Raw genomic sequence first — 27,904 nt, 5'->3', positions numbered from 1 at the left:
ACAAAATGTCATATAGACAAAGCACATAGAGACTAACCCACATATTTCTGTAAGTTTCCGGATTTTAAGTGTAACCACTTATCTTGTTTATACTTCCCTTTTTCACATTTGATATGAAGATGGACATCTTGTTGCTGTTGATCTGCATTTTATTAGTCTCGTCTGTCGATTCGGGTAAGATGCTATTTTTAACGTACTTATTCGCTGTAAAACCTCCGAAGCAAAGTTTCTCAAATCAACAAAATTTCACAAGCCCTAATCCACAAGCATACGATAACTATCGAACGAATCAAATGTTCAAGTAAATTATAGTTTAAATTTTCCAAATAGATATATACTACAACTAATTAATTTACCCATAAGAAGTTATCTCGTCTCTAGTTTTGTTTTGCATGACATTTTAGCCAGCAAATAGCTAAGAGCATGAATTATGAACAAGTATTAAAGTTTTAATTCACAGATAAGTTAAAATTCTCAGTTATGCATGATAAAATGTAAAGACACGATAATAATTGCATAAAATCCTCGATCAAACTTGAAATTGCAATACTAGTTTATGAAATCCATTCAATTGAATCAATTCCACTACAAAAGTCTTAGCATGTGTAAAGGCACAACGTACATGTGTACAGCTGACTACAAGCTACTCATGGGGTAGAATATCATTAGTAATTCGAAAAATTCAAATTTGTAATAATGACCACATCAATGATGTAAACACAGTGACGCTGACTACTGTGGTAATCGGGGATGAAACCTCCATCAGAAATAAAATCGACCCAGTTGTTGTAAATAAACTCATTGAAGATACCAGGATGCCAAGTTAAAATGCAAAGGTCATACTATTGTTTTACAGAAGTGTATACAGTTTACGTCAAGTTGGTAATAGTATTAAAAATTGCAAACCAAATACCGAGTCAAGGGACCTAGAAAAGGGCAAATTTCAACTTATGTCAGTTTTGCATGAGGGAGTCTTTAGAAATAATTCCTTTATTTGTCATTTGTCAATAGAAAATTAAGTAGATTGTTCAAAATCATACCAGTACAGAAGCACTTAGTTGATGATACTCTTAGGGACTTCAGCCTGTAATTCAATGGTTACCGTTTGTTTATGTGTTACATATTTGTTTTTCGTTCATTTTTTACTTAAATATGGCCGTTAGTTTTTCTCGTTTGAATTGTTTTACATTGTTTTATCGAGGCCTTTTATAGCTGACTATGCGGTATGGGCTTTGCTCATTGTTGAAGGCCGTACGGTGACCTATAGTTGTTAATGTCTGTGTCATTTTGGTCTTTTGTGGATAGTTGTCTCATTGGCAATCATACCAGATCTTCTTTTTTTTTTATAAAAGTTAATCAGCAGTAGTAGCGACTAAGTGCCAGTAACTCTTTATTCATTTCGGGCGTCCGAAGCGCTTATATACTATTGAAGATTTGAAAATAATATAGATTATCTAGAACCAAATAACAGACAACAGTTGTTTAGCGATGTTTAAATCTCGTTAATATAGTGAAATAATACAAATAAAGGTAAACAAAAAAATTATACTTCAACATGCATCCCAACAAGTTTATCCATACTCATTCAAAATGTCACATCGAGAATATAACACAACAGTTAACTTGTGCGTGATGGTGAATGTAAAACAGATTCTATTGGTAAAGCTTTTGTATCAGCACACCCTTGTCAATGCTGTCCGTATAGTGTGAGCACAAGCGCGTAACGTTTAATATATTTAAAGAATAAAATACTGAAGGTATGTTCCTGCTGAGAAATTGTATATATTGACAATTGGAAAGTTGAAAGTTGATGTTTTTAATATGGGAGGAATGCCAAGATATGAACCAAGCCTTTACGTTTTGGTTGTATCCTTTATGTCATATTTTTCAGTATATAAAAGATGCAGTCACTAACTAAATTGTGTATTATTGAGTGACAACACACCATCATGAAGAAAAAAAATTTATATAACGAGATTAAATTAAATAGTTCAGACAAATATTTTTTCCCCCAAACCCCAACCCCGATTAATGGAGATAAATGTTTTCATAGCAATAGAGATGCAAACTTTTAAGATAAACGAGATATAAAAAAGGTTATAAATAAACATTTACAATAAAATGTTAAGAACTAGTGGATATGATCATATCAGACGAAATATTTTGATTAGTGAAGATTATCTACTATTTAACTAATGGTAAACATGTATCAAATTCAATAATCATCATTTGTTTTTACTTCTAGGTCGTTTGAATGTAGTTTTAGAAGAAAAAAAAGTAAGTGGAAGAGATCTGCATCAAGTTTGTAATCCAGTAGGTTTGAATGAAGATATTTTGCAAGTAAAGAATACAAATGGAAGTGCTAATAGAAAGCTGGCTTGGTTAGGAGCAATAGTTCAATACACACCTTGGGTAGAATATTATGGTATTTATCATCATATTTATTTCTTTATCGTCAATTTGTACATTTCCCCCTTGATCATCATACTGCCTTATGCATGTTTAGATCATTGACAGGACTTGATACTTGAAAATATTATTCATTTATGTCACATATTCGTGCAGCAATGTCATGTCTTCATGTCCATCTGTGTCAAATTCTTAGTGAAATGTCTGCAACCTCATTCATACAACCGAGCAACTATCACAACGTTTTGTTAGCGTAAAGTAAGATATATCGATTAATTCATTTAATATCACATTCTCAAACAAAAATACATTTTGATAAGACAAATTACCATTCAAAAAATAAACGGCATCTTAATTATTGAGACTGACGTGTATGTGTACGTTTAAAAACATTTACCAACTGTTTCATTTTATTTCCTACTCTTAATAACAAAAAAAAACATACAGTTAATAATTTGAGATAATAAGAATAATTGCATTTTAAAAAGTTTTCGATACCGACTACATCAGCTCAAATTTCATTTCGATCTAGAGGACTCGTATGTTTTTTTTGCTGATATAGTCAGTATCAAATTCAAAAATGCCATTATTCTATGTATAGAGATTAATACATGGCAAAATCCGTATCATATGCCATATCATTCCGAGACACAAATATCGGTCCTAGAGCTGATTATATTGGTCGAGGGTGATACTGCATGTGATACGGATTTTGCCATGTTTTATACGTTTTATCATATATTTAAAGAGAAGAGTATATAGGAACTACATACTGATCCAAAGCACCTGGGTTACCTTCAGATTTCTTTTAGCCTTGTTTAAGAGCTTTATCATATATAGGAACTGATTTTATTATTTATCCGAAGCATTAGTTAAATTAAAATTAGCGTCCTGTAGTCCATAGAAATATTTGTTTATTGTATTGTTTTGGTTATTTATTTGTGTTTTATTTTCGTTGAGTTATTCTTGTCGTACTAAGGTGGTACCTAACACTACAGGGAGATAACTCTGTAAAATTAGCCAAACGTTTTAATCTTCTTCTTCTGTGTATAAGCCTCCTTTTAGTAGGAGCACCTCCGAATGGAGTATATACCCTTAATGCCTTAAAATGTGTAAAAACATAATAAATATGTACAGCACATGCATATATAAGAAAGAAAGTTTTTTTTTTACATTGCATATATACAGGCCTAGGACTTGGGTGTTGTTTTTAAAACTATCTCATCTCATGTATATGTTAAAAATCAGTTATTATTGCTTTATATAAGTCTAGAATAAAAGTTATTGTTAAGAGATAAAATTAATTAAAATATGATCAGATGTGATAAAAACGGGATTTAATCCGCTATAGTATATCAAGTAGCAATTTCATAATAATGTAAAATACATAATGGATTTGGTGAATCTTACATTTATATAGAACTTATAAGAGTAAAATAGTACAATTTAAAATAATAAAAGAAAAGTTCTTTTTAAATACGGTGGTTGTGGATGTTACCTGTGAAGATTTTTTTTTATTTCTTTCCTTTTACATATTATTATTTTCTATTCAATTTATTTAATTATTGCATTAATTATAAAATAATTTGGCATCAGTAGTAAGTTTTAAATGAGATTAAAATAGATTTTAAAATCTAAAATATATGTACTTAATTTTGTTTCTTTTCTCTCTTTGCATATTATGTACATTTATATATTTTATGCATTATATACTTTATATTTCATATTTCAGACTCGGTGCCGGGCTTATTGTCTATATGTATTATATTAAGGCACTATATTCTGTTGACTGAATTTCCTAATATTGTCTATGAATACTGTTTGTTATGGAATTATTCATATACATATCATCCTGTTTATTCTTATTCATTATTTTTTTCCAGACTTTTCAATCTGTCCATATGTAGTCGAAAGATCAAGTTTCTTGTTTTGTTCTCATTCATGTTCACTAATTAATTAGAGTTGTTGAGCAATTCTTTATATTTTGTACAGTCTACTATCAGCTGAGAGATTGCTGCCTTGTTTTTAAAGACATTGTTCCACTTTTCTGCAGTAATTTCATAGGTGATGATTTCTTTTATTTCTGAGAAGTACTTTTCTCTTGATGTACTTAGTATTGGACAGGTTGTTAGGAAATGTATCACATCCTCATTACCACTGCAACAAAGCTGACAAGTTGCTTCCACATTGTAATGTGTGAATTTGTGCTTATCCGCTTGCAGTATATATGTCCCAGTCATTACTCTTGCTTTTATGATTGCCTTTCTTAGTTCGAATCGTAGGAGTTGTTTAATATTCCAGACTTGATGTGGTTTGTTTGGTTCTAGATTGCTTGTATTAAGGAATGTTAGGCTTGATTTGTTTTCTGCATCAGCTAGGATCTTTTCATTCCAAAATTTATCAACTTTTATCTTGATAGAGTTTTTCCAATGCTCTTTCTTTGGTATGTTATTTTGTAATTGAGTGATGCTTGGCAGCCCATACATTTCTAGTATATTTCTTATTCTTGTAAAAAAGCTCTTATTGTTGTCAAAAAATGTAGTTACTTGTCTGGTTAGTATTTGATGTATTTTATCATTTCTACAATTTAACAAAGATAAAAGGAGAGATAGACATCTTTTGTGTATTTCTGCCTCTATCGGTAAGGCTCATATTAAGAGTAAGACTGCTGCATTAGATGTTCTTTCTGGTAGGGATTGTATATGCCGATGATTTTTCCTGTGAAAATTTTCAAGTTGCTCAATATTAGCCTTTGTCATGGGTAATACTTCGAGTTCATATATAAGCCTTGGTACAACATGCGTTTTATAGATACTATATGATGTTGGAGGATCTAAACCATTTGTTCCATGGACTCCTGACCCCATTAGAGCATATTTCGTCCTTCTCGCAATTTGTATTCTTTCTTGTATATTGACTTGGCATTCATTCTTTTCAGCTCTTATTATACCTAAATGTACACCTGATTCTGCAATATTTATTTCATTTCCACCTAGATTCCATTTAAAGTTGTTTTTTGTCTTTGAGCAATCAATAATTTGTGTTTTCATTGGATGTATAGTAAGTATAATGATGTTCATTGGCATATCTGCTGAGTACATTTAGCATTATCTGAAGCTCATTTTTATTGTTAGAGATAAATGCTATGTCATCAGCACATGTTGGAGTGCCTACATATACATTTCCTAGGTGATATCCAAGAGCATTTTCTTCTAATTCTACAAGTAAATCCTGGACAAAAACTTTGTAAAAATGAGTGGACAATATTCCTCCTTGTGTTACACCTTGTTTGATGTTGAATGGGGTACTGATACCATCCAGCCATTTCACTTTTGATGTCAAGTCGTTATAGAGTTCTGTAAGTATCTTCCAATATACTGGATGTATATCCTGATCTATCATCTTGTCCATCAGAATATAATGCTGAACTACATCAAATGCAGATTTTACGTCCAAAATATTAATAAAGAAATTTTCGGATCCTTTTTTTTCCTCATACCTGGCTTCTGATATAATTAGACTGGCCATTATTGGTGACAGACCTTTTGTGAAGCCAAACTGGAGGTCTGTTTTTGATTCTAAATTCAGCTTGGTTAGGAATGAGTACTCAAATGTTTTTCCTGTGACTGGTGTAACTGTTATGCCTCTATAATTGCCTAATTCAGTGGAATCTTTATCTTTTTTAAGCACTGGAGTGAGTATACCAGATTTGAATGAGGTTGGAACCTTCCTATATAATAAGATGTTGTTAAATATTGATTTTAAAGCTGTGTTATAGTTTCTTTTGCATTTTTTAAATGTTCTGCTGTGAGTCCATATTCAACCGGACTTTTTTTTGGTGTTCAGACAATCTATCGCTTTCTCTATTTCTCATTCTGTAAACAATTCTGGGATATCTGTACATTCCTGTAAAGCCTCTTGTATGCAGCTCTGTCTAATTTTGCATAAATTCAGATAATTACAGTCGTACTGTTCTTCTTTTGGTATACTCAAGTCTTCATAGTACTGTGCAAAACCTTTTCTTTGCTCTTCTGGTAGAAACATGTATTCACCATTGATTTTGAGGCAATTTGTTGTTGTTCGATTGTTATTTCTACCTCTGTTTATCAGCCTATAAAATAGCTGTGTGTTGGGATTGTCTATTATTTGTTGATATAGCTTTTGTCTGTCCAATGCTTGCTCTGCTCTAAGTTTGCTTCTTAACTTCTTTTTTTCCTTCTTTGACTCAATTGCTAAGACATGATCTTTTGTTTTTCCAACACTCTGCCATTTCTTGTATATTTCTCTACATGCGAGAAGGAGAGGCTTTCCATTTTGGACCCTTTGCTTGCAACAATTTAGTTGGAATTGGTTTTTTTTCCTGCATTAGTCATTGCTTCCATTAATATGTCTATTTGTATGTTTACATCATTTTCATTCTCTATAGAGGTTATACTGTTTTGAATAATACTATTATAACCCTTTTTGTCAATTTGTTCCCATTGCATTTTGTACTTTGCTTTATTGTTCTGTTGGTTTGATTTTCTGATTTTTGTCATTTGAGAGGCTATTTCCATTTTAACAATTGTGTGTGCCGAGGTGTTTGCACAAGATTTTTCTTCTATTCTATAGTCCACTACCAAGTTTTCATCTTGAACCAGTATGTAATCGATTTGGGATGAGGAGTTTCCTGCATGATGAAAGAATGTGTGAGTGTTTACTAATTCTACTCCAGTTGTCAGATTCATGTCCTTGGCAAAATTCCTGAGCATTTTGTCGTGTTTGTTAGTTCTTGATGTTTGTAGTGTTCCATTTAAGTCTCCAGGTAGTTCAGTTTTGTGCGTATTTTCGTATTTCTGTATTATATCATATGTAATGTCCAAGCATTCTGTATATTCTAAGAGAGAGTCAGAATTATGTGTTGGCATATACGTATTGATTAGGCATATATCCTTAGTTGCTGTTATAAGAATTGCTATTATTCTTTCATTTCCGTCCTTCAGTTTCTTGATTCTACTTGACCATTGAGAAGGCCACAGAACAGATACCCCTCCTCTTCCTTTTGACAATTTAAAGCTATCCAATGGGTCGTTTGTATCGTAACACCTTGTATGATCATCCATCTTTGGGAGTAGTATCTTTATTTCCTTCTTTTGAAAGTCCCATAGAAAATGCTCCTGTAGACATAATATTGTTTTCGAAAGATCTAACGTGTGGAGGTATGCAATATTGATCTTTAGTCCTTCAATATTACATGTTATAATGTTGATGTTTTTATCACATGTCCTTTGTCTGTTGTTTTTGGTAGGTTGTTTCCAGGAGCCACCCTTTTAGGCTGTTGAGACGAAAATGGTACTCCTTTGTATTCATGTTTAAATTCTGATCTTCCTGAGTGGTCGTACTGTTTTCATGAATTTCCCTATTCGAAATGGGTTTGCTATTGACTTCTCTTATATTTCCCCCCTGTGTTTGTGTACTAATTTGTTTCTCTTTTCCTTTTTCCTGATCATTTAGTCTTTCATTTCTTATTTGAGATGGTTCCTTGCTCTGATCATATAAAGCGTTATAAGAAGACGTTTCATTATGTGTTTGATGTTGCTGGCAGTTTTCTTTTTTGTCATCAGTTTTTTAAATTTGGCTGGTAGCTGTTTGTTTTATCATCCTTCAGTTGGTCATTAGGATTTTGTATGATTTCTTCTCTCATGGTATAGTTATGGAGGACAGGTTCTTGCTTTCTCAAATGCTGTGGATTTGTCCGTATCTCATTTCTGTTCTGTGACATATGATGAGGGTTTTGTTGTCTGTTGATCGTGACTGGTCTGCTGTATTCAGGCGGATGAGGCAAGGTGGTATGTGTATTCTGCATTGTAGCATTCCTTGCACTAAGAGGATTGCAGGTTCTTGTTGGTATTCCATACATTGTGGGGAGATGATATGCTGCTGGTATATTTATTTGCCTTTGCAATGTCACTGGGTTTGGTGCTGTATGCATAGAACTGTGTGTATAATTTAGATGCACATTCTGCCCTAGATTTGGTGGTATATGCATGAAGTTTTGTGATGGATTGGATGAAATATACATGCCTGTTTGCACTGGATTTGGTGGTAAATGCATGTAGTCCTGCGATGTATTTGGTGTTATTTGATGCACAACTCCCTGTATACCTTGTGGTATATGCATAATCATATTGTATTGTGTAGCAAATATTAAGCTTCTCAATGATTAAAATTAGTGTTTGACAAACTGCTATATATCCAACCATATTTTTTTCCGAGAAAGTGATTGGTTCAATTTTTTTGAAATTTTGATTTTTTTTTTAAAAGAAAATATTTTGTCAAAATTATATGAAAATTAAACGAGCCAAATTATTTTTAGTCAAGGTGCTACCCCCTTAAGTAATGTTGTACTTTATAAAACACATTCTGAATAAGACCTATTAATAAAGAAAAACCCAACAATTTATGAAAATTTTAAAATTGTTTGTACGCACATTGAACGACAAATTTATGTGACGTATAAAAATTTTCTGACGTCAGACACTCAAATCAATAAATGTGTTCGTAGATAGTAGATGTTTTTGTGTTCTGTTAAATTGTTCCTTTTAAAATTGTTAAACGATGATGACTGATGTACCCATATTTTGACTATTTTATTTATTGTGTCTGTTTATTTAACGCATCAATGTAAAAATATCGGAAATTGATGAGACTGTCATTAAAGTAAGAGGGTTAGCGCTATAGAACCAGGTTTAATCCACCATTTTCTACATTTGAAAATGCCTGTACCAAGTCAGGAATATGACAGTTCTTGTCCATTCGTTTTTGATGCGTTTTGTTATTTGATTTTGCCATGTGATTATGGACTTTCCCAATTGATCTTCCTCTAAGTTCAGTATTTTTGTGATTTTACTTTTTAATAACCAGTATACTGTAATAAACAAAACAAAAAACTCATTTTAGACTGAGCAGTAAAATGTGCAATTTTGAAATATCAAAATTAAAATTTTAACCCTCTTGCTACCCGTATTTTTTTTTTAATTATTTCATTTCAGAGTGACATAAAATATGAAAGCTCGACGTCTGTGACGTCACATGCAAAACAATGAGGTCTTTCAAACAACCCATTGAGGAAAAGATTTTTCAAATTTTGTGTTATTTTCATATTTCCGAGTAATAGTGTGACAAAGAGTAGGCATGCGATTATGGAGTGATAAAGGTTAGATATGCAATAAAGGTTGTGATAAAGGTTCTGCATCAAAGTTAAACAACAGGCTACTTATCAAATATTTTAATAAACTACTATATTAACTACTAAATATATTATAAATATATATAACAAATAAGGAGATATGGCATGATTGCCACTATACTCTAAAGTTCAAACGAAGTGGATAAACAATCAATTATAGGCTACCTGGCGACCTTCAAACATGAGAAAAGCATATGAATATAGAAAAAAGATGTGGTATGATCACCAATAAGACAACTCTTCACAAGATACCAAATACTAGTAACACGAATGTTTGCGACCGATTTTAAGTTCTCACATTTATGAGTTGTGTACCGTGTGTTTTATAAAAGTAAATAGGTGATTTGTTTAGAAGCAAGTGCCTGTGGTTTCTAGACAAATTAGCGGCATTAATTCATACACCACGACTTAAAAAGAAATATAAATCTATGATGTATGTGCATAAAAAAAAACTGGTTCCAAAACATAATAATATAAAAAAAATAGTTTGAAGACAGCTTATACTACTTATATGATACAGAACAGTTAGTATAAATGAAAATAATGTGTTCTAAGATATGTGATACAGCTGTAAACGATGTATACTTATCAAATTTAAATAACAAAAATAAAAACAGAAATTACCTTTTTCCTTATCTTATATATTAACTGAATAAAACTCTTCATATTAACATTCACTAAAAAAGTGTCTTTCACATTGTAATCAGTACCGTAGATTATAGAACTACACCTTTTATTTAGTGATGCACATGATCCTTCATTCGTCTGTTCTCCAAATCCGACTGTCCGTTTAATTAAATTTTGGTTTATAGATAGTAATTGATATGATTATTTTATCATCAAACTTATCTTTTGAAACATGTTCAATTTTGACGATTTTCAAATCCAAGACTCAAGAGGGATGACCCATAGTCATTTAAGATTTCACTGAAATTTGAGGAAATTTGATTTCACCGTGGTTTCCGGATAACAATATGAAGCTACAGTTTGACCAAGCATCTAAAAATCGGAAAACAATGTCATGGACCATACAATGCAGTTCATAACCGATTTGGTTGGTGTTTTGACATAATTATCCTGTTCAAAAATATGATTTCTTTATTTTCTACATGCTAACGTTAGTACCGCACGAGCAAGTTTATCAAATTTTAATAACAATGTCATGATCTTGAAATACGGGTCAAGCTCAATTTCGATCGTTTTATCATTTTTATCATTAAAGAATCATTCCTCTGTATTACTCTAGACAAGTCTTTAATTTTGACGTTACTTAGTGATATAATAACATTTAACGTACAAAATCATTTAGATTTTAACTCAATGTTATGGAAAATAAATTTATGTCTTAAAATGCATTAAGTAACAATTGACTGCATCCTTTAGATTTTTACAGCATGACACGTACTATAAACACAAATTACATTTAAAAGTCTAGGCATTTACATTTCTTCTGTGGATGGGGTTACATTTGACCATTAGATCACCAAGTGCTAGATTAAGGGTTATCAAAAGTCAGTGTATAAACCCCAACTTGTACTTTTATACTACACTTCCAGTATCACTGACAAAGTCAGTAGTCTGTGTTTGTAGTCGTTTTTCGCCGAATTGACATTTTAAGGCGTATCACAATTAATTTTAAACTAATTGCACAATTGACCCAGCCCTATATCAATTGACAGTTATAGAATACTGTAGCCTTACAAGTGGGTACATATGACCATCAAGATTGGTTCTGCATGTATAATAGGTTATTTTTATGTTTGAAAGTCCGTATTTTCTGATTTGTACCATCCATATGTCTAAAAATTAATTTAGTGTTTTTCAACTAAGATTTTACCCTGGAATTTTTCAATTAAATCTTATGGAAATATAAGCTAAAATGCATTGGATTCTTTAAACTTCTTGATAGACAATTGTCTATGGTTTCAGAAAAGGTATCGCTCTAATGGATTGAATCTCTCCTTTGATCAAAATTTTAGGGACTTTTGGGAAGTTTTCATCGTTCACCCCTTTTGTAACGTTTTGTATCAAGTAAATGTAGAGTGTTACCATGGTAACACCAAAAAAAAGAAGATTACATTTCAACATTATAACTGTTGGAAATCAAATATATGGAAGATGCTGTTCCAATATATATACACATGCATTGGCTGATAGCATTGGAAAGAGTATGGTTAAAATTATCAGTGTCAATTCTTTCAAGTTTTGTTCATAACTGTGAATTGCTTCCTTAGCTCTATTTTGCAACAGCTTTTGCAATTTGGGTATTCAATACTACTCCCAATCATATTCACTTTGTACGTTTTAACGATTGTTTTTTTTTTATTCTAGTGTCACTGAGGAGTCTTTTATAGACGAAAAGCGCGTCTGGCGTTAACAATGTCATTTTTATGTTAATCTTGGAATCTATAATCACTGGGCTGACACAACTGGTGACCCGAAGGTTTCATCAGCAATATAGCCAGCACTTCCGTTTTGACAATATAATTGATATGGCAATAATCATAAATGAGAAAAATCCCGAAATTCATAGGCAACCATACGGCATACATAATCCACTCTGCGTAGTAGAATTTTATAAGCCCTGACATGGCAGTTGAGAAACAATCAAACGAAATAACTAAGGCCCAATTTATAACATAGCAATTTACGAAAACCAAATATGACAGACATAAACCAACGACAAGAACTGGATTAAATGATTCGTACTAAAGACACACATAAAACGATGTGGCAGGTCTGCAAAAGATTTGAATGCAAATTTCATTTTTTACACATGTTTTCACAAATGAATAAGAGAAATACGATATGTTTTTAGCGATACATTTTTTATTCAGGATGTGGAAGAATAAGAGATATACAAAACAGTGTAAACAAAGCAGACCTGAGCATGTATGAATGCAATCAGCTGTGCAGCCAGATAAATCATACATATGACTACATTGGAATGCAAGAGAATACTTGTTATTGTTTGATTAAAGGACAGTTAATCGAAACTCCTCGATGTAAAGTCAAAGAATGTAACGATTTTCTATGTTATAATGGAAAAGATTCCTCTTTAGTAGTATTATATACTTTAAATAGTAAGTAGCACAAATCAGAAAACATTGACATAGTGCTTTTATTAGTTAGCATAACTCTTTGAGCAAATAAGAAGTGAAAAACATACACGTCAGTCTGTAAATATTACAGTAAAAGTTGTTAAGATTTTTCGTGGACAGGATATTAAAAGAATGAGGTTTAACTTACAAAAACAAAATGCAACACGTCAATGGGGTTTACTTATACATCTAAATTCAGACTTGTATACTATTTTCAAGCTATTATAATTATGGTACACTAAAATTAAAAACTCTCCAAATTTCAAAGTTTTATGTAAGGAAATTGAAAGTTGGCAGACTACTTCAGTATACATGTTACTGATAATCATAACTTTAAACTGAATCGTAACCTATAAAACGACACCGATATTAAAATATTGGAAGATGACAAAGAAATTGTTATTTTATTAAATGCAAAGCAAAAGAATTACAAATTCTTATTTTACTAAATGCAAAACAAAAGAATTACAAATTCTTATCAAACTACATGATAGATATAGTAATAAAAAATTCTTATCAAACTACATGATAAATATAGTAATAACAAATTCTTATCAAACTACATGATAAATAAAGTAATAACAAATTCTTATCAAACTACATGATAAATATAGTAATAACACAATTCTTATCAAACTACATGATAAATAAAGGAATTACAAATTCTTATCAAACTACATGATAAATATAGTAATAACAAATTCTTATCAAACTACATGATAAATAAAGGAATTACAAATTCTTATCAAACTACATGATAAATAAAGTAATAACAAATTCTGATCAAACTACATGATAAATAAAGAAATAACAATTCTTATCAAACTACATGATAAATAAAAAAATAACAAATTCTTATCAAAGTACATGCTAAATAAAGGCATAAAAAATATGATAAATAAAGGAATTACAAATTCTTATCAAACTACATGATCAATAAAAAAATAACAAATTCTTATCAAAGTACATGCTAAATAAAGGCATAAAAAATATGATAAATAAAGGAATAACAAATTCTTATCAAACTACATGAATAATATAGTAATAACAAATTCTTATCAAACTACATGATAAATAAAGTAATAACAAATTCTTATCAAACTACATGATAAATAAAGTAATAACAAATTCTGATCAAACTACATGATAAATAAAGGAATAACAATTCTTATCAAACTACATGATAAATAAAGGAATTACAAATTCTTATCAAAGTACATGATCAATAAAAAAATAACAAATTCTTATCAAACTACATGATAAGTAAAGGAATAACAAATTCTTATCAAACTACATGATCAATAAAAAAATAACAAATTCTTATCAAAGTACATGATAAATAAAGGAATAACAAATTCTTATCAAACTACATGATCAATAAAAAAATAACAAATTCTTATCAAACTACATGATAAGTAAAGGAATTACAAATTCTTATCAAACTACATGCTAAATAAAGGAATAACAAATTCTTATCAAACTACATGATAAATAAAAAAATAACAAATTCTTATCAAAGTAAATGATAAAAAAAAATAACAAATTCTTATCAAACTACATGATAAGTAAAGGAATAACAAATTCTTATCAAACTACATGATAAATAAAGGAATTACAAATTCTGATCAAACTACATGATAAATAAAAAAAAACCATATTCTTATCAAACTACATGATAAGTAAAGGAATAACAAATTCTTATCAAACTACATGATAAAAAAAAATAACAAATTCTTATCAAACTACATGATAAAAAAGGAATAACAAATTCTTATCAAACTACATGATAAATAAAGGAATAACAAATTCTTATCAAAGTACATGATAAATAAAAAAATAACAAATTCTTATCAAAGTACATGATAAAAAAAAATTAACAAATTCTTATCAAACTACATGATAAGTAAAGGAATAACAAATTCTTATCAAAGTACATGATAAAAAAAAAATAACAAATTCTTATCAAACTACATGATAAGTAAAGGAATAACAATTCTTATCAAAGTACATGATAAATAAAAAAATAACAAATTCTTATCAAACTACATGATGAAAAAGGAATAACAAATTCTTATCAAAGTACATGATCAATAAAAAAATAACAAATTCTTATCAAACTACATGATAAAAAAAAACAAACAAATTCTTATCAAACTACATGATAAAAAAGGAATAACAAATTCTAATCAAACTACATGATCAATAAAGTAATAACAAATTCTTATCAAACTACATGATAAGTAAAGGAATAACAAATTCTTATCAAACTACATGATAAATAAAAAAAATAACAAATTCTTATCAAACTACATGATAAGTAAAGGAATTACAAATTCTTATCAAACTACATGATAAGTAAAGGAATTACAAATTCTTATCAAACTACATGATAAATAAAGGAATAACAAAATCAGGATTGCGTTTATTATATTAATTGGTAAATCTCATTCGTATCAGTGGTCAGCCTTTCCCTTAAATCTTTATTATAATGTCTTATATACTATATACATTTTTCAATTTTCATTCGTAGTTCATATCAGCCAGCTCTAATATTCATTCTTGGTTTTGTGAAGGAATATAGGGGGCCAAAACTTCCGAAAGGTTTTCCAAAGGTTATTTATTCCGGAGGTAGAAACATTAGCACTAGTATTTCATCAATTTGTTATGAAAAATCAGTAGACTTTAATAGTCGGAATGCTTGAACAGTTCGTATCTGCCACCTCCCATATTCATTCTTTTGTTTATAAAAAATATGTATTTTAATTAGACATGATACGAGTGCCAGTTGCTAGCCTATATTATGTTATTATTTTTGGGAATCCCAGTTCAATGTACTGCTTTATATTTCGTACAAATATTAATGATAATGAACTCAATCATTTTTTTGAAAATTTACAAATAATGCACGATATACTAGAAAAGTAATAAAGCTTATAAATCTTTCAGGAATTTTGAAAACCAAAATTGAATTTCAGTTTTTATTCAGATATTATATAAATAAAGGCAACAGTAGTATATCGCTGTTCAAAACTCATAAATCCATGGACAAAAAATAAAATCCGGGTAACAAACTAAAACTGAGGGAAACGCATTAAATATAAGAGGAGAACAGCGACACAACATTAAAATGTAACACACAGAGAAACGGACTAAGCATTAGACAAAATCCTGAGAATAATAAATATAACATCAAAACCAAATAAATGAATTTGGGATAGATAAGTACCGTGACACGTCTTATAGTAATTCACACTCAAAAATAAGAGAAAACAAACGACACAAAGGAAACATAACGTTAAAATGTAACACACACAGAAACGAACTATAATATAACAATGGCCATATTTCTGACTTAGTACAGAACATTTTTAAAGGAAAAAATGGTGGGTTGAACCTGGTTTTGTGGCATGCCAAACCTCCCTCTTTTATGGCCATGTGAAATATAACATTAAAATGACAACACAACATTACAGGACTACAATATAGATAAATAGGAGAACACAATTAACAAAGAAACACACGAATAATAGCTAACAAAAGGCAACAAGTTTAAAATTTTAATAAGCCAAAAGTGCATTTTGTCCACACAAGACTTACTAGTGACGTCCAGATACAAAAGTTTGAAAGCCGAAACAAGTACAAAGTTGAACAGCATCGAGGACCAAAAGTTCAAAAAAGTTGTGCCAAAAACGACCAGGGTTTTCTGTTAGGTACCATAACATTCCTATTTTTTAGAATAATTTATACTTTTGCAAACAGTAAATTTTATAAAATGACTATACAAAAGATATACATGATAAAACTGAAGTATTAACTAATTACAGGAAACAACCGAAATACATTACATAACCCGACAAAATGCAACACAAAGAATAGACACATCCGAATAAGTCAAAACCTCAACGCCAAGTGACGTCATATTTGAAATTGTAAAACAGACCATCAAAAAATGAAAAAATGACGTCACATTTGAATGAATAAGATATAATTAGGATTGATTTAAGATTATATTTGAACTAAATACTGATATTACATTTAATAACAATGCACATTTCAATACTTATTAATAGCAAACTAAGGTAGCAATTACCTATATTATATAGCTATGTCCGGTTTGTTTTGAATCTAACTTCAAACGTAAAACATCGTACAGATTACGTTGAACAAAATCAAATCTAATAAACGAAGGCGGTGATTAATTTTCTTTACCATAACAAATGAGTATAATAGAAAAGACGTTAACACATTTGACAAAATCCGATGAGAACTACAAATATAACATTAATCATTTAAACTAAAATTACTGATGTTTGATATGCAATGACTTCCAATTAGATTTGGATTTCGAAGTCTCAAACTCATTGTTTGATGAACCTTTTATTCTAAAATACTCCATTTAAAATTGAATATGCCTTATTTCAAAATAATGCCAGCAACGCTATGTCTCAATGTTATCAATTTATTTTTTTACAACAGTTTGGTCCTGATTGACATGTTGCTATCTTTTTTTTATATTTTCAAGGCAATTTTTCTGGAAATGACAGTCAAGTTGGACGGTGTGGTGTTTTGAATTATACACTAAACAAAACTTCCGTTGGCAGTAAAAGATGTTCTGATACTTGTCATCCAGTTTGCTGTATGTATGACACATTTTATTAATATATGTACTTTTTGCTTCTAAAAACGGACAATGTCATTGAAGTATGCCACACATTTGGGAAGGTGGGATTGTCAACTAAAAGTTACTTTCGATTACCGCTAAATTTATTTCGACCAAGGATGAGAAAAAAAGCGTTTTTCAGGCTTTTTAAAATTCAAAGTATCACAGCATTATGAACACATGTACTATGGTCACTTACCACATTATAATTTAAAAAAAGAACATACTTGATTACTTGTAAGATTGCTGTCAGCTGCAAATTTGATTTTTATTTGGCAAATTGAAAAAAAAGTCATGAATAAAGACATTCCTTATAAAAACGAAATATCCAAAAATTTCAGCCAGAAGAAAAATGTATTGAAATAAATTTGATTTATTTTTAGAATTTTGGATCCTGAATGCTCTTCAAATTTGGACATATTTTGATATGAGCGTCACTGATGAGTCTTATGTAGACGAAACGCTCGTCTGGCGTACTAAATTATAATCCTTGTACCTTTGATTACTATTTACACCACTGGGTCGATGCCACTGTTTGTGGACGTTTCGCACCCGAGGGTATCACCAGCACAATAGTTAACACTTCGTTTCTGACATAAATGTCAATTATGTGGTCATTTTTACAATTTTCCGATTTATTAAACTTTGAATTTTTCGATACACAAAGCATTTTCTTATTCCAGGCATAGATTACCGTAGCCGTATTTGGCACATCATTTTGGAATTTTGGATCCTCAATACTTTTCACATTGTTCTTGTTTGGCTTAATTACTATTTTAATATGAGCGTCACTGATGAGTCTGATGTAGACGAAACGAGCGTCTGGCGTACTAAATTATAATCCTTGATAACTAATTACCACATTCTAAAATCCTCACAAACTTCACTGTTCATTTCAATGTAGTATGAACGGACCAAAAATAACAATTGAAATGGTGAAGATTCAACCACCTTTCTCGCATAAAATAAACGTAAACTAAACCTAACGAGGAAATACTGTGATTTGTTAATTCTTTAAAATTTGTATCCAAGATGATATAATTTGTAAAGGTCCTTATATAATTTCAATGTGTATTCTATTTTATTCAAAATCAATAGGCTGCAGTGACTCCAATTTAATTTAACATCCTAAACAAATTTAATAGTTTAGTCATATCATTGCATTTTATTTAAATTATTTTTATTTAAAAACATAACACAACGTGTTTTAAATTGATTACGTCGAAGCTCTATTCTAATTTTACCTTCACCAGTAGCGCTAAATGAAAAGTTTTAAAAAGTAAGATGTATAGAAACCATAACAGATGAAGAGATATATGACATGTGACACTTGTGTTTTTAAGGTACATGCGTGACCAATGCGTGGCTTTTTTGCCCTAGTAAATATAGCAAAATCCACCCAAGGTCATCTTCACCTGAGGAAGTTGAAAACTAAGTTTCTTGATGATTTCAAAATTTTTAAACGAACAACTCTTGTTTATAAAAAAAAACATTTAATAGTTGGGTACGTAGGTACTGAAATTGAAAAATAACAAAAATACCAAACTCCGAGGAAAATGATTTTGCTTTGCTTATTTGTTTTAATTTTTAATTTTACATTTCAATTCTCTCCTTAGTTCATGTTTTTCTTTTCTTTCGGTTCCTTTTTTTGTTCTGACTATGTTTTGTTTGTGGATTGCATTTTTTTATTGTTGTTATTGTTAGTCGAGGGAGGAGAAGAAGCGATAGCCGATATTAAAAAAGTTAATAAAGGTGAAATACTTATTTTACCTAATTCATTACTGTCACTGGACTTTTGTTCAACGGTATAAACATTACGGGTTCAAATCGTCGCTGGGTTGGTTTATTAATATTTTGATTTATTATTACGTACAATAGTTTAAAAATATTATTTATATTCATTTAGAAAATAAGACTTACAACTTACATGAAAAATGACAGTGAAAAAAAACCCCAAACTCGTATTTATCCAAATGACGCTTCTACTGCTTTTTTACTCTGCCAACATGGTAAACATGAATACAACAGGAGTTCACCGATGTTCAAATCTCATTAATCCAAAAAGGAAATGCACATCGGAGAAAACCATTAACTTGGGGAATAGAATTTACTCGAAAAAGAGATAGACTCCACACTCATATCTCTTATCATTATGCGAGTTGAAGTTTATTATCAGCTCTAATTTTGAATCCCATAAGGAACAGATATACGTGAGAATTATTTTTTTGGATACACTTCTATGAAAAGAACTCATAAACGGCTGATAAAACAATCAGTTTTCAAACGATAAGTATCGAATTGCAGCATTTTAAACAACATCATCCTAAAATATTGAAACGCCGACACAAAATCTTTCACCGTTTTCCATAGTATTCAGGAAATCTATACGCAAAATAACTTGGAAAACCGATGAATTAGAAAACTCAGATAATGTAAAAATCTGATTTTTCTTTTAAATTCACTTATGTCTATGTGCACAAATGTAAAATTGCATTCCTTTTAAGGAGTATTAGCTGTCAAATTCATGTTCACCGACTCAAATTCTCATGTTAGATTCAAAAGAATGTAAAACATTTAACCAAATTATCAAAAGTCTAAAATAAACAATTTATAGGACATTGGCTCGATAATATGTATCTTCGTATCGTGTGTACTTTAGTCTAGACACCATCTAAATAACTATCGAGATTACCCTGAAAACAACTAATGGTCTCATGACACGATATAAACATAATCATAAATATGAATAGATATATGGACCTCATGGAAAAGGATTTTTATATGTTAGTTTGATTTCAATTTTATGGTTAAAAAAAGTTAACTTTCAATTTTACCTGTATAAAAAGGATTTTTTGTGAATCGAATCAGTCAATCAAATGATTTACCTAAGGTTATCTTTTTTTTAATAACTTAACACGCATCAATCATGCATAATCCATCTCTATGCACAGCAGAGCATAAATTGTTCTAAATAATAAGGACGTTCTTATCCCAAGCATAAAAACATAGCCGTATTTGACACAACCTTTTTCAACTTTTGATCTTCAGTGCTGTACAGCTTTGTACTTTTTTCACTTTCGATCTTTTATATCTGGGCGTCACTGATGAGTCTTGTGTGGACGAGGCGCGTTTTTGGCGTATTGAATTTTAAACCTGATGCCTTTTGTTATCTATTAATCGTGTGTTTCTTTGTCTAATACGTTATCCTATTTATTTGTATTGTAGTCCTGCAATATTATGTTGTCATTTCAATGGTATATTTAACATTGCCATTAAAATGCGAGGTTTGGCATGCCAGAAAAAACCAGGTTCAACCCACAATTTTCATCTTTAAAAAATGTCCTGTACCAAGTCAGGAAAATGGCCATTGTTATATTATAGTTCGTTTCTATGTGTGTAACATTTTGTGTTTCCGTTGTGTCGTTTGTTTTCTCTTATATTTGAGTGAGAATTCACATTACTATAAGACGTGTCACGGTACTTTTCTATCCCAAATTCATGTATTTGGTTTTGATGTTATATTTGTTATTCTCATCGGTTTTGTCTAATGCTTAGTCCGTTTCTGTGTATGTTACATTTTAATGTTGTGTCGTTGTTCTCCTCTTATATTTAATGCGTTTCCCTCAGTTTTAGTTTGTTACCCCAATTTTGTTTTTTTGTCCATAGATTTACGAGTTTTGAACAGCGGTATACTACTGTTGCCTTTATCTTGCTAAATGGTTAAACGTATTTCAAAAGTTCAAATGATTACGAATCCAATATGTCGAATTAATCACTTGCAAGTGAATAATTAATAATTAATCATCGATCTTTCTTAGCTTATTTTTACAAAATTAAACCAGATTGGCTGTTAAACAAAAGCGAATTATTTTTTTTAACTTTTTCAATTTCATTAATTATTGAACCAAAAAGAAAAGTCCTAATTCATTTTTTTGTTTTTGTATCTTGTAGTGAGTGTCACTTTGAGCATTATATTTCCTGTAATATTAATAGTATTTTTAAATTTGAAAACAATAAAAATAAAGGACGGCTGAGTTAATAATATTTATTTTTATATATCTAACCGTCTATCCTACCCTTGAATAGTAGAACAATGGTAAAATAATTCAAGACAAGCTTTTGTTAATTTCATTAGGAAATAAATGTGATGATATAATCGATATCTAGACACTTGAATACAGAAATGTCTATTGTAATGACTAGGATGTCTTTATGAGTTAATATTGAACACGTCGCTTTGGTCAAATCCATAGAAGATATGGTATGAGCGCCAATGAAATTTCTCTCCATCCAAGTCACAATTTATAAAAGTCAACTATTATTACGTCAAAGTACGGCCTTCAAACTTACATATGAATTGTTTTAACATGTGTTGTCTACTTTCGTTATAAAATGGTTTCGGTGTTTGAATATGCAGATAAGAACACAACGAGAACGAACAAAGGACATGAACAAAAATTGAGTTGGAGCGAAAGTATGAGACACTGTAAGGAATCATCGCATAGCTCTGTCAAAAATTTGAATTCAGCTAATAACTATTTTGATCATGGAAGTTACTGGACCACTTCAGTCAGAGCAGCTAAGTTCTTTCCGGTGCAAGATAAGTACAATTTACTTTACTTTCATGTAAAACTTATCAGCATTGGAAAAGATCTCAATTATAAAAGAATTAAAAATGCCCCAGACTTTAAAACATACAGTCTAAAAAACTTGCTATAACCATTCCCTTTCTTCTAAAATGCCTTATTTTGAGGAAGGTGCAGATTTCATTTTTTTTAAATTTCAAAAAGGAGATATTCTCAGAAAATGAAAGTAAACCTAGAAATGAACATTTCAAAAGTAAAATTTTGCAAGCATTACGTGCAATTGTTTTAAAAAAAACCAATAATAACTACGTGTTTATTTAGTTAAATTCTATAACAATAGGCACACAAGAAAGTCCCATATTTCACTGTGTGGCGGCTTGGATTTCAGAGGACAATACTATAGAAGAGCATGTAATAGAACTATGCGAAAAGAGTTTGCCAGTATTATGTTTGGAATCCACTACGAGGACCGAACTTACAAACAGTAGTGATGTAACCATAGAAAGAGCTACAACTCCAAACCATATAGAAAATAAAGGTTACAGTTATAGATTCAACGCATTTTCATTAAAAGGAAAATATAGGTGTTGTCTTTATATAGGATGGTTGCGACTTATATAAATAAAAACAAAAAAAATGCAATCAAGTTTCTTTACAAGATGTATGATATTTTCAGCCCATTAAAATAACAAAATGATAGATGATACTCTTCATACTAGTATTTAATATTATAAACACTTTACAATTTTTTATCAACTTTTGGTTGGGAAATATATTTTCAAAATAAATGTCGTACCATTTCCATGAACGGAATATTTAATGTTGAAATGAAAAATAATGCAAGTAAAGTGAAGTTCTTTGTAGGGTTGTTGTCTCTTTTACACACTCACAGCTGTTTTTATTCTCAATCCTATATTACATTGTCATGGACAAAACACAAGTTAAATAATTATTTTGATTTTATTAAAATGTTCATCATTATGTTTTATTCATTGTCTTCTACAATAAATGTATAAAACTGTCCAAAATCTTTATCTTAGAGGACGAGGAACACAAATCACAGATGCCATGGGCGATTATTGCTGGTATAACTGGTGGTATAGGAATAATCTTCATCATTGTTCTTGTAATAGTGTAAGCTACAATTACATTTGTCGTATCACACAAGTATGCTAAGATTTCAACTTAAATGAAAAAGTCAAAAAGGAAATTCCCTAATCAAATTGCAAAATCAAAGGCTAAAACACATCAAACGAAATGGATATCAACTGTCATATTCCTGACTTTTTTGTATTATATATTATTATTATTTTCATATCATTCTCAAATCGCATCTACAAATAAAGATGTACAAATAAAATAGTTTTGTAATTTGAACCCATAATTGTTACTTATTATACATTACTAGGTTAATAATACAATATAGAATACATCTTCATCGAGCTCTATTTTTCTTTTATTTGTTTTGCTTTCTTGGTCGAGTACAAACTCATAGAGACCATGTCATATTCCTGACTTGGTACAAGCGTATCCTTATGTAGAAAATGGTGAATTAAATCTTATCTCTACATTTTGTATTTCATTTGTTTTTAGAAATTTACCTATGACGTCACTTTAGTGGTTTGTGACGTCGATCAATTCGTGTGATAGACAATGCGTGGTTCTGTTGTCCTGTTTTTATGTACTGCCTTATGTTGTTTCCCGTGTTCGTTTTTATTCTGTGGATAATCAGCACTTCGGTGTTGACATGAATATCAACTATATTGTCATTTTTTATATATATATATTGACTGTTTGCAAAAGTATGACACAACATTTTTATATTTTGGGTCATCAATGCTCTTTAACTTTATCTGATTTGTATTCTGACTTTTTTTTTATCTGCGCGTCACTGGTGAGTCTTTTGCCGGCGTCACACATTGGCGTATAGACCGGCGTGCACCAGACGTACAGTCCGTACACGTTAATTACACGCCAGGGGAACTCTAAGCAATCGTTAAACGCGCGTTGTATAGGTTAGAAGTACGTCAAAATGCAAAGGTATTCGCTTGGTGAACGCTATAACTCCAGGGAAATTTTTATGCAGCATGAAAATTTTCATCTACCTCAAGCGTTTGTCAAGCGTATATCTATATGTTACACGCACATAATACACACGCTGCAAGCGCGTATAAAACGATATAGATAAGTTTGAGACACGTTTAAGGCACGTTGTATACGATACAAGATAGTTTAAATTTAACTAAAACGTTTGTAGGTGTGTTTGTAACAAACACCCCATATTTAAACGTCCCTGACACGCCGAAAGCACGCATTATCGTCCCAGATACGACCGGGACATGTTTCAAATACGTTCAGGAGATTGTTTTACTTCTCAGCGTGCATACCATTTACGTTAGACACATGCTAGACATACGCCAACATACGTTACTTGAACGCCCGATAAATGCTTATGCCGGCGTCACACATTGGCGTTTAGACCGACGTGCACCAGGCGTACAGAGAAAATTGACAAAGTCGGTATACGTTAGTTGCACGCCAGAGGAACACTAAGCAATCATTAAACGGGCGTTGCATAAGTTTGAAGTACGTTGAAATATAAAGGTATACGCTTGGTGAACACTAAAACTCGGTAAATTTTAATGCAACTTAAAAAAGGCAAATTTGAGACACGTTTAGGGCACATTGTATACGCTTCAAGATCGTTCAACTTTCACTAAACGTATGCGGGTGTGTTTGTAACAAGCATCCCATAATAGAACGTGCAAGATACGCCCGGGACGTGTCTCAAATACGTTCAAGATACGTTTTTCCTTTCGTAGCGTGTATTCCATCTACGTAAGTTAAACGCAAAACATACGCCAACATACGTTACTTGAACGCCCGATAAACGCTTAGGTACGCCTCTCGTACACCCAGTACACGCTTAAAGCCCGTCGTGCACACGATACAGATATGATTGACAGGTTGAATGCATCCAAAATTACTAGCGTATTGGCAGCATACATGATTTTATACCACGACCGGCGTACGTCGGAGCTATACCCTGATGTGTGACGCCGGTATAATGTACGATTCTCGTTCGCCCAATACACGCTTAAAGCTCGTTGTGCACACGATACAGATATGATTGACAGGTTATATGCATCAATAATTTCTAACGTATAGACAGCGAACATGATTTTTTACCACGCGCAGCGCACGTCGGAGCTATAGGTGATGTGTGACGCCGGTATTATGTAGATGAAACGTGCGTCTGGCATTTGAAATTATAAACCTGGAAACTTTGATGTCTATAAGCATGTCGAAATGTATTATTGTATTGTTTATTTGTGTATTTCTGTGTCCTGAATGTTTTTACATTTATTTGTACTGTAGTCCTGTAATGCAATGTTGTCCTTAAAGTGTTATATTTAAAATTGCTATAAAAGATCGAGGTTTGGCTTGCCACAAAACATGTTCAATCCACCATTTTTTTCTTAAAATGATCCGTTCTAAGTCAGGAAAATAGCAGTTGTTAGCATATAGTTCTTTTATGCATGTGTAACATTATCGTTTTGGTTTTTTGTTGCTCTTGTGTGTTTCTGTTGTTTCGTTATTTCCTTTTATAATTGATGTGTTTTCCTCGGTTTTATTTTGTAACCCAGATTTGTTTTCTCCCAATCGATTTATGACTTTCGAACAGCGTTATACTACTGTTGCCATCAAGTATAGCTAGTTATTACTTGATTTATTTCACTTGGCTTGGCGGGACTCAACCGGTTCGCTCATCATAGACCAGTCCATCTATAGACAGGTCTTTTGGGATGAATTCATCAATGAAGTGTCCAGTTATTAGTCTCATATCATCCCCTCAGTTCTTTTGTATATCCGTTTGGTGACACGGATAGGCGATTCTAAATCAATAATAATTATAACGGCAATCATCCTTATCACACACATTTTCAAAAAAACAGTCCTTATCTAGATTAAAACGTAAGCTCCGCCCGATAAGTTGAAATAACATTGGTAATAAACTGCTCACTTTTTGATAGTCGCATCAAATGCCATCATATTGACAACGATGCATGAACAAAATAAATAGACACAATAGTTAGAGACAAGGACAAGTAGTAGTAAAAAACATTATGACAGAATAATAAACGATAAAATTCAGAATGAGAATATTTCAAAGAGACAACAACCCGACCATAGAGCAGACAACAGCAGAAGGTCACCAACAGGTCTTCAAAGCAGCGAAACATTCCCGCACCCGGAGGCGTCCTTCAGCAGGCCCCTTAAGAAATATATATACTAGTTCAGTGATAATGAACGCCATACTAAACTCCAAATTGTACACAAGAAACTAAAATTAAAAATAATACAAGACTAACAAAGGCCAGAGGATATATTTGCTAGAATGTAACGGAAGACATCAATTAGATTGAAGGTTCATAAATAATGCGGTCGAGTTAAAAATGTTAACGTTATTTTGGGCGAAATTTTCCAGATATCCAACAGTAGTGTAAGAGTACAGCAAGATAATTACATTTGAAGATCACTTGAAAGAGGTAGCCACAACAGATCGGTATTATGTCGCAGACCTAAGAGCTAGTTCGACTGCCAAATAACAAACAATCAATAAAACATTAATATTTCCACTGACTCCTAACTTATTATATGTTGGTCTTGATGCACATATTTATGATAGTAAGTGTATATTGTGGGAAAATCTACGGCATGTTGAAATTATAACAACACTAGAAACGAAGAATGGAAATGGCGTTTCTATCGCCTACTGCATATTTCAAGACATGCATCAAGTCTTTTTTTTTTTTTTTTTACTGTTATAACTTGAGCATATGAGTAAACATATGGTTTCTTTAAATCTCTTTTATTCATATAATGAACGGCCGTGTCAAGGTCCTGTTTATTATTTACATTACAGAATTAATAGAAAAAGATCTCAAATACAGATTGCAAAATCTGTTGCGGTTACAAATCTGAATGATCATAGCACAAATGCAAGTAATGAAGAAACACTGGAATCTGGTAAGTCTTAGACAACGGAATAAATATAATAAGGACTTTGTTATGTCAAAGAACGTTCAAATGTATTTGTAGTAATGATGTACAGATCTGTCATAATTCGAAATGTTTCGCCTAGTTGATCAAGTAAGACAAAGAATTTAATAATTACAGTTCTCTTTTTATTTTTTTATAATGCACTTTTTACACCATCAAACCATGATATGTAACCTTGAGAAGGAAAATGAAAGGCATCATGATTATCTGTAACTTGTGTGTCTCAAAGAGATTAATTATATTTCAGATAATGGAAATATTTACAATGCCAGTAAATCTGAAGAGAAATGTGTAATGCTTAACGATAGTAATTACGATAGTATGTCTGCTATTAGGCAGGACACGGAAGGGGTTTATGACCACACAAGTTCCACTCAAAATGCTCATAGAAAAAATGAAGATGTAGATGTTTACGACCATGCAGACCCAGTCATTATCAAACAAAGCTTACAAATTGAGAACGATGGCGTCTACAACCAATGTGAATTAAATATAAATTCAGTTATCGCCAAGGCACACGTGAATAGTGATTCAACAACTATTTACGATCATGCATGATTTCAGCCTGGATTTTTGTAACTTATATTTATGAACCGAGCGGGCTTGCATTATGTATTTTGTGGTGTTAAAAATGAAACAGCGGTCACCTAATTTTTTTTAGTTGAAGCAGCAGATGTTTTGTAGACAAATGTATTTGGTTTCATGTAGCGCCTAATACATATTGTTGGTTGCACGTTAGTGAACTACAACATTTTCTTTTTTTGAGAAATGAAGAATCTGCTTACGTCGTCGATTTTTGAATGCACATTAGCCAATGCTTGGCCATTATTTTGATTAAAAAATATCGTTTGATTAA

General features: G+C 31.2%; 1 protein-coding gene across 2 annotated transcripts; it reads left to right on the top strand.

The window, feature by feature from the left end:
- Positions 1-27,904, top strand: LOC139500578 (uncharacterized). 2 transcript variants are annotated; one of them, XM_071289338.1, is made up of 9 exons: positions 1-174; positions 2,246-2,425; positions 12,475-12,720; positions 17,261-17,374; positions 21,816-22,002; positions 22,325-22,522; positions 23,025-23,118; positions 26,912-27,015; positions 27,296-27,904. In XM_071289338.1, exons 5-9 carry the CDS (start codon positions 21,945-21,947, stop codon positions 27,604-27,606), a joined length of 765 nt encoding a protein of 254 aa, XP_071145439.1. In that variant the 5' UTR covers positions 1-174; positions 2,246-2,425; positions 12,475-12,720; positions 17,261-17,374; positions 21,816-21,944; the 3' UTR covers positions 27,607-27,904. The 2 variants fall into 2 exon arrangements, 1 of the variants encoding a protein (XP_071145439.1); XR_011658310.1 differs by having other exon boundaries at positions 96-174; positions 21,816-22,522.

Source organism: Mytilus edulis, chromosome 1 (genome assembly GCF_963676685.1).
Source record: "Mytilus edulis chromosome 1, xbMytEdul2.2, whole genome shotgun sequence".
Classification (NCBI taxonomy): domain Eukaryota; kingdom Metazoa; phylum Mollusca; class Bivalvia; order Mytilida; family Mytilidae; genus Mytilus; species Mytilus edulis.
This window is presented reverse-complemented; position numbering and strand designations above follow the sequence as displayed.